The 8991-nt window shown below is 55.9% G+C and overlaps 1 protein-coding gene across 1 annotated transcript; it reads left to right on the top strand.

Annotated features, from left to right (window-relative positions):
• Nucleotides 1-5136: 5136 nt before the first annotated feature.
• Nucleotides 5137-8148, top strand: NCLIV_059950 (uncharacterized protein; the record flags this gene model as incomplete). The annotated part of the gene is made up of 2 exons (XM_003885549.1): nucleotides 5137-6463; nucleotides 7136-8148. 2 exons carry the CDS (start codon nucleotides 5137-5139, stop codon nucleotides 8146-8148), a joined length of 2340 nt encoding a protein of 779 aa, XP_003885598.1.
• Between the last annotated feature and the right edge of the window lie 843 nt (nucleotides 8149-8991).

Raw genomic sequence — 8991 nt, 5'->3', positions numbered from 1 at the left:
CCCAGCACCGCACCGCTCAACGACGGACCCGAGCCCTCCCAGGGGATCAGCAGCCATGAAAGATCCTCGCACACTCCAGGTATGGCATTTCCACCTCAAACCTCCGTGAGAGAGTGGAGGACCGAAGCCGGCTCCAGCGCGGCCTGACATCTGGAAAGGTTCGCCCACATGGCTGAGTTCGCCACAACTCTATGCGTTTCTCACGGGCGAGCCCCATGGCTGGAGAGACCCTGTCGTCCAGATCGCGATTCCTTGGTAGTTCACGGCACAGAGCAACCAGTGGAGTCTGGTAAGAGCTGAAGACACCCGGTTTTCCCGAGGCACTATGGGGTCTCCGCTGTTCATGCCGATGCCGACAGCGTCGAGAGGCAGTGATGCCAGGCACGGGGCGAAACCCTGCGAGACAGTAAAGCATCGGCCTGTAATTTGAGGGTATAGTAGTTGGTGGCGGGCCGGCGAGTTGCGGTGGAAGAGCAAAAGTCTGAATTATGTCTTACCACCGTACACAGCTAAGCAGAGCGCAAATCGCGCTAGTTCTCTATAGGACGATTACCCAAGATGGAAGTTCATTTATGCAGACACGACCGAAGCGTGCGATAGTGACGGGACAGTTTGTCAGCGACAGAGGCATTCGGAACTTATATGCACAGCGTGACGCAGAAGAGTTCACCACCATGGGGCACGCTCGCTCGGCGGGCCTCGCTCGCCTCCTAACGCGTTTTTATTTACTTCTCCGACGGTATCAGGAAAACGGCAGGACCGTTGTCGTTCATGCGATGCCTTCTCGCACGTTTTCAGGGTATTCGGGTCCAACACGTATTGTGTCTGACTTGCAAGTGCCGTAGTGGCCCGTGGCCTCCAACGCAGATTCCCATGTCGTCTACCTGTAGCTTCGCGAATGCCAGGGCCGTTCCACAGTATATATGACTAACGTTCCGAGCGCGCCGGCCTGAAAACGGCGGCAGTCGCTGCCAACGTGCCACCGAAAGCGAGATGAGTATCTCCGTTGTGTCAGACGTTCCGCGACAGTCATCAGCATGGGCCAGGTGAGTCCACTTCAGCGCAAATTTTGTTTCCAACCTGGATTGTGGTTACCAGCCAAATAGGCGACTACGCGTATATGTGGCCTACGCGTGCCATATCCCTCCAGATCAGCCAACCAGGTTTCTACAAAACGTGCATTTGAGCGCTCTGGGAAGAATTATTCAGTATATTCGCGTCGCGTTTCATGTAGTGGGCTTCGTTTTGCGAAGAGCTTCGATAACTGCTAAATGACGGCAATGCTCTATGATAGCCAGCTGGATCTTTCGAAAGGGGATACGGCGGAGGCAACGACAAACAACGTGAGGTCGAGTGAATCTGTCCCTCGGTAAGGGAACTCTGACGTCTAATTATAAATGGTCGCTTCATCCGCAGAATAAAAATCCTGCCGATGGCTGCTGGACCGTTTGATCCAAGCCAAAGTGCAGCCTGATTTTCTTTTCGATACTCACGTGAAAAGGTGGAACGCTCTGAAAGGCCCACCACATCAAAGCGGTTCTGTTTTCGAGCTGCCGTGGTTTTTGTCACACCGTCCGTGGCAGCTTATCCCTCCCTTCGGATCGGTGGCACCCCTCATCCACTTTCCAGAAATGTATCACATATTTAACGACTCGATGCATTGGCTATTTGCGATACGTCTCTGGCTTCCAGTGGCGGGTCAAGAGCGGACGAAGGGTGACAGTTGAAAACAAAAGAAGACAACGGGTTTGATGGAAATGCAGAAAGGAACATTCACGTGTGCCTATAGATATAACGGGGTTTCTTTGTGTTTTTCCAGTACGTAACACAGACGTTGAGATACACTTGAGACAGCGGAGCGAGACACACCAGTAAGCCCAGAAACGACATGATTGACGGCTGAGCAGTCCCGACCACCGAAAATAACAGGAGGAGAACGATTGCTTTTGCCAACAAATTAAAGCTCTCGTCGTCAGGCGCCGTCGAAGACGCACGCTGGAGAACCAGCTATCTTCAACTGTTTGAAAGAGAAAGGGCCGGAAGGAACCAGCCCGTACAGAGGATACGAGACAAACGGGGTTCCGACTTCCACGTCCTACGAGGATCAGCTCCTGTGCAATGCCTTCCAGATTGGCAGCAACACATCTGAGGGATTGCCGTTTACAAGGACAAGCGCTCAGTACGCTTTCTTTAGTTCAGCAAGTCAGTACACTGGCGTTGAAGCCATTCCCAGTGAAACTCAAAAGCCGCTTATACGAGCAAAAATGCACGGATGTGGCGGACGGTCTGGGCGAGGAGGGCCAGGAGCAGGGGCGTGTCGAGTGGCCAAAAGAACCCGCAAAGCCAATGGATATCGAAGCGAACAAAGTGAACAACAGACTAAGTATAGAGTTTTCAACATGTCGATAGCACCCTCTAGGCATCGTCCCAGTAACTGGGCAGCACTGAGGTGAAGTGGCAGGCGCTTGGTCAAATATTTTGCGGTGTGCCACGGATGCTGTTTCCGAAACGTGGAAACTAATGTCAAACCGCGTTCTCCATTCGTGGAGCAGGATAACACGACATATTCGTGAGGCCATAGAACACGAGAAGAGACTGATAGCCGCTCGAACTCTCTTCCAACTGCAGTTAGCGGCGCGGTTTTTCTGGACGCCCGCTCTACCGCAGACGAATTCTCTTCCCTAAGTTTTTCGTGTGTCAGCAGCCTTTCTCCATGCGGTGCAGGTTCTCTGGGAACGCGTGTTTAGTGGGACAGAGGGGCGCATATCGAGTATAGTAGTGAAGAAGACAACAAGGTACGGAGCCTACCCAGTAGACCCTGAACACTAGGACGATGTCACGCTGCAGTGCGGCGACTCAACAGAAGTCACTCACGTTATTGGCATGCATTTATGAAGAAAGGCTTCATAGCATCTTCCGTCACCGCGTCTCTCGCTGATGGTGCGCGGTGCTTCATTTCTGACTGCCTCTCGATGCCACGGGTTAACAGCCGCCAGGGAACTACAGCGCTGTAGGCACTGGTATTCTTCGTGTGTGCCTGTCGGTAGACAAAGCCGACGATGTGCTTCTGGCTCCGTCCCTTCCGTCAAGTTCCTCTTATTTCTCCGAATTTTCTTCTTCGCGAGGGTGTGCCCGGCACCCCGCCGCTACGGCTAACTGTACGGTTTCTAGGCAGCCATAGAGACATGGCTCTAGCTGCCATTCTACCGCTCCAGCCTTGTGGGACGGTCTTTTCATTGATCCGATCCTTTCTCTGCTTTGCAACGAAAGAGTAGGACAGTGGCAAACGGCAGCAGAGACGTGTGCTGCAATATGTTGCATTTGCCGCGCCGTTATGGACAGCATCTTCCTTTTGTCTCCCAACCGTATACAGCTGTGGGATGCACATTTCAGCTACCTCGCTTTGCTTTCCAGTTCTGCGACGGTACGGGAAAACAGGGTTTGACAGATGAACCACTCTATGCACCTATCGCTTTAAAAGTATCTGAATGAAAGAACGGCGGTAGTTACGTAAAAGCTGGGGTCAGGTCAAGGGTTTTCTCCCAACACGTCAAAAGTGAAAGAGGCGAGCTGCCCGACCCCGGCCCCGCTGGTTCGTCGTGTGTTCGCGGATGCGCCTTCGGAACGGTTCGTTCCTCTAGTTATACCTTTGCGTTTTTGGCAGGAGTTCCCCCGATTTTTTCCATTGGTGTGTCTTCTTTCGTCCCAAATGATATTTTGTGGCTGGCTAGCTTCAGAAGCTCCACTCCCCGTGACAGATCGTTCAACGAAGCCCTTTTTTTCCTTATCTAAGACGCCACCCTCCCCCCACAGTATTTCTGCGATGCTGTAGACGGACCCTCTCGCGAATGGCTAAGTCGTAGCTACCTCCTCCCGCTTTTCCTTTGCTTGTCCTCCTGCTGGGTGCTGGCTTCGCTGACTCCCCATCCGCGTTTCTTGCAAAACACTCCTTGTTCCCTGAATTCCTTTTTTCTCGGGCTGCCGTGTGAACACGATGCCATGCGGTCGCTTTTTTCTTTTCGTTCTCGCAGCCGTGGAAGCAGTTCCCTTCTCCCCCCGCTGTGGGCGGTCCGTTCTGTCTAACTGAGTCTTCTCCCTCGTCAAGCTTCCGAAAAAAATGTGCCTTTTTTTTTGTCATGCTCTTCACTCCTTTTTGATTCTCAGCTGTGGACCTTTTTTCGTCTCTCGTGCGTTTGTCTTCCGCGACTTGCCTTGAATCGCGCCATCTCTTCTCTGTTTAGAACCGGTTGACTCTCCGATTTTGTCCGGCGTCCAGGCGACCTCCTGTTTCTCGACTCGCTTTCTGAATCCGTCATCGGTGAACATGCTCGTGCCTCGATTCCACTTTCCCTCGTTCGTTAGTCCTGGTTTCCCTGGTTAGCGTTCCTTGTGACGCAAGCAACTTCTTATTTCCCTGGGCCACTACGACGTGTGTGTCGTCGCAGCGGCCGTGATTCGGGTGGTTCCTCGGTCGCCGTCATGTGGCGAGGACATAATTTTAAGCAGCTTCATTTTCTTCTTCTTCCCCCGTGCCGCTTCTGATTTCCTTTGCTTGCTGGTGTTTGTTTCCTCCCTTCTCTGCTGCTCACCTTCTCCAGCTGCCCGCCGAGACCGGCTAGCTGGGCACTGCAGCCATCCAGTTCCCGATATCCGGAAGTGTTGTCCCTCTCCAGAGGGATGGTTGTGCGATTTTTTCTTGAAAACAGCGTAGCTGTCTCCTACAAGGACAACTTCCCAGCAACAAGACCAGAAAAAGATGAGCGCGCGCCGATGTTTTTAAGCTGAATCTCGGTATCTTCCATGATGGATGCTGGTGTGGAGGAGGCTAAAAGGCAGAGTGAAAGCGGGAAAGTCTTTGATGAAGTGAGAACAGACCTCCTCCTGAGCGTCTCCAGAACTAAGGAGAGAGTTCCCTCTTCGTTGCGCGACTCTTCTCCGCCTGTAGGCGACACTGATTCTCTGTCGGGCTGTTCCAGACCTCCCGCCGCGGTCCATTCTTCTCCCTCGACTTGTTTCACTGCCGAAAAAATACTTGAACCCGAACGTAGCTCACTTTCACCCCGGTCTTCACCTCTTGTAGAAAAGTCCGAGTTTGCGGCGGTGGATCGAGGAGAGTCTGGACGCTCAAGGGGGTATATGCCGGAAAACCGAACATCGGCAGCTGTGGATGCGCTTCTGGAGACGCTTTTACCTGCCGGCCGTACATGTACGCCACCTTCTCTCTCGCGTTACCCTCTGGAAAAAGAAGGCGCGTCGCGGACGTCTGTGGAGGACTCCGAATTTTTGATATCTGGAGCTGCATCAAAGGATCTAGTTGAAGAAGGCAAGGGCGCTGCGCCTGTGGAGGCCTTGTCAAGTGTACAGACACCTGAACCGAAGCCAGAGGAAGAACCGAGCGGCGACCCGTTCGCTGGTTCGCCGTCGAATCTCGTGGATTCTAACGGAGCAGGGAAGCCCGTCACAAGATTTTCTGTTCTCGAGACAACCTCTCGTCAGTCCACTGCAGGCAGTCCTGTGGAAGTCGTCCGCTGTCCCGCCGCCTGCAGGCCGCATTCTGTCACCGCTTCGTCGTGCTCTGACGCTGTTTCCGGAACGGCTGAGGACGGAACTCCCTTTTCTCTCGCTTCCCAAATGGAGAGTCTGGAAGAAGTGAACTGTGCAGAGGTCCCTGCGGCGCCTGCGCCCCCCGCAGGCAACGCGTCGGGCGGGCCAGGCCCTGGAGATGATGACGGCGCGCTCGGAGAGGCCAGCCTTCAGGCTTCCGCTCTGCCGACCTCTGTTGGCGGCTCCGAAGAGGCGTTCGGCGTGGCTGCGTGGAGACAGAACGCCAGCGACAGAGACACCGCGGGCACACACTCGGCGGGCGAGAAGGAGGCGATGAAGGAGGAGAAAGGTGAAGACATGCAGGGGGAGAGAGTTGACGAGAACGGAGACCCGAGTGGACCGGTGAAACGGCGGAAAAAAGAAGACGAAGACGGTCGATTTTCTCTCAGTTCGTCCACGTTCCCCGCGCCGTCTTTGCCCGCGAAGGCCTCACCTTCGCCTTCGCAGCTAAATTCCGTGCAGAACGCGTCTTCGTCCCAGCATCCGCCCTTCGAACAAGGATCCGCTTGCCACGCCTCAGGTTGGACCTCCTCCTCGGGGCCTCTCCACGACGAAGAACAAACTGACCAAGGCAGCGACGCTCTCGCTGCTTCTCTCTCGTCGGGTCAGTCGTGTCCAGGGCCTGCGCGAGGCGCCGCAATGGGCGGGCCAGGCCGCGTTCCCGTCGCGGGCGAAAAGTATGCTCAGTGGCTAGATGCAATCTACACAGTCTGCCTCAAAATCGACGACCTGTGTGCGAAGCTGGACCCCGACTTCCCGAACGCGATGGCCCTCTGGGAGCAGAGAGGCCCAGGCATCGACGGCGCACGGTCTCTCTTCATGAACGGCGGATGCCCTCTTGGTGGCTACGGCGCGGGAGGTACGCACTTGTGTTCGGTTAGGGGAGAGGAGGGGAGAGGAACAAAAGAGGAAGCGCGCTGGAACCCGCAGCAGACAAACACTCGGGACGCCGGTGACACTCTTCGCTTCTACACACGGCAGATGTGTCGCCTTTCCTGCACAGGTCAAGCGGGAAACAGGGAAACGGTGTAAAAACAGAGATTGTAGAGCTCCACACACGTTTGCCCGCGCCGTGTCTGTGCGCGGTGCAGTGTCTCGCGTCCGCGACTCGGTCGCCACTTTTGCTGAAACCGTCGACTGGCCGTGCCACACACACATGCACACACAGCCACACACACACACACACACGTGCTTCTCGTGATTTGCTTCCGGGGACTGGATTCCGGGTTTGGGCGGAGGTCTGCTGCACGGCATGCATTTGCACGTGTCCCCTCGCAACTGTTATGCGTCTGTCGGCAGCGGCGTGTGTCTGTGTCGCCCTGGCCTTTTCTCTGGCATCTGTACCTCGCGTTCTCTCCCTTCCCAGTAATCCAGTGGCCATCCTAGCTGGGTTGTTTTCGTGCCTCGTGCCGTTTTTTTTCTTGGCCTTGTCCGTTTTCGGCGTTTTCGCGTTTTCCTCCGGCAGTTACAACGCGACCGTCGTTTGTTTCCGACCCCGGCGTCTGCCTGCTGTGTCCTCCTCTTTTTGCAGGTATCGATCCGTCTCAGCGCGCATTCGACGGGGTGGGTCCGGGCGACGTGTCCCCGCCGTTTGGCGGCATCGACGACTACTCTGGTGCGGGCGCTTCCCAGTGCTCGGGGCCCTACGCGTTGGGGGCGAGCGGCGCGCCGTCTCACGCTTTGTCGATGCCGGGCTCTGGGTGGCCCGGCCCTGGGAGCTTGAAAAAGCGTGGACGGAAGGACCGTCCACCTGCAGGTCGCCAGGGCGCAGGCGCGACGTCTCCGTCGTCGCTTTCTTCGCTCTTTGGGCCCCGCGCCTCCGGTCTGTTGCCTCTCTCGAATCCGGGCCAGACTCCCCACATGGGCGGGAACGGCCCGGCCTCGAGCCTGCTCCAGCTTCAAGGCCGCGACGGGAACGGGCAGTTGGGCGTATCCTTGTCCAACGACATGTTTGGTTTGCCGGCGCAGCGGGGGCATCTCGGCAGTGGAGGCGTGACCAACTCCGCTGGCCTCGGCGCAGGCGGTGGCCGCAATTCCATGGGCTCGCATGCAGGCATGCTGGGCAACGCGGGGGCGGGAGGCAGTTCCCACGCCTCGCACTTCCCTTCCCATGTGTCCTCGCAGCTTCTCAGCCCGTCCGGAGGGCGAGAGCGCGCCGACCCGGTGCCAGCCTCTGCCCCCGAGAGCGAGTACGAGTACCTCCTCCACTTGCCTGAGCAGGAGGGTCCGAATCCGGAGAATGCCACGGATCTCAAGTGCGACGTCGCCGGGGTGTACTGGGACAAACGGTCGTGGATCGCCTCCTGGTACGAAGGCGGAAAGCGCTACTACAAGTCGTTCTCTGCCAAAACGCACGGCTTCTACAGAAGCAAATACTGGGCGATCAAAGTGCGTCTCAGCAAGGTGCAAAACAGCAATCTGCTAGTCAACAAAGGCTCAAAAAACAAAGACCGGGGTGGAGCAAGCAACGCAGCGGCCCACGCGGCGGTGAATGCGGGGTATGGCGGCAGAAATCAAACCGACGATGCCAGTGGATATCGGTAGACACGGGGGCCGTCCGGCTTTGTGTTTAGAGGTTGGATTCGCGCATTTGCATCCGTCCACGTTTTCACATGCGTCGGCGCGGCGCTCGGGATCGCTCCGGTCCGTGCGGCCGCCTCTCTGCCTCCCCGACCATCTACTCGAATATGGAGCGCTGCAGCGGAAAGGACGGAGGGCTGGTCGCGAAATCCTGGGGCGAAAATCGAGTAACAGGAGCACAGGGAAGAAGGCTCACGAAACGCATCGGAAGTAGGAACAGTACAAGGGAGAGCGGGAACGACGAGCGACAAGGGGAGGGAAGAAGACCGACAGGAAGGCCGAGAAGCATCCCTGGCGCTGCGGCAGGAGAGTAGCACAGAAGGGATGGGGCAAGACCCGATTCAGCCGGTGGGGATGATGGCGTCACCCGGGCGAAAAGCAGAGAGACGCACAGGCAGTATCCATTGTGGGTCAGCTAGGGCCTTTTTTTGGCACACCCGTCTGGCGTCCGAATGATTACAGGAGAGGCTTGCGTTCCCTTCTCTGTGCTTGCAATTGTGCGCATATCTTCGACGTGTGTGTGTGTGTGGATAAACGCGATGACTTTGGGCCGGTTTCTTGCGGAACATCCCGTGTTGGGCTACAGCGACTACCCGCTATTTTCTGTTTCCCGTCCAGCGCCGATGAAAGAAGAGCTTGAAATCGCATAGGGGTTCTGCTGCATTTGTATTCATATATCGGAATATATACATATATATATATATAGATACGTTCAGATGGGTACATATATATATATATATATATATATATATATATGGGCATTCGTATGAGTGTACGAGCGTCTCTGGGGAACTGTATGCGGCTCGA

The sequence above is a fragment of the Neospora caninum genome, chromosome XI (assembly GCF_000208865.1).
Source record: "Neospora caninum Liverpool complete genome, chromosome XI".
Lineage (NCBI taxonomy): Eukaryota > Apicomplexa > Conoidasida > Eucoccidiorida > Sarcocystidae > Neospora > Neospora caninum.
This window is presented reverse-complemented; position numbering and strand designations above follow the sequence as displayed.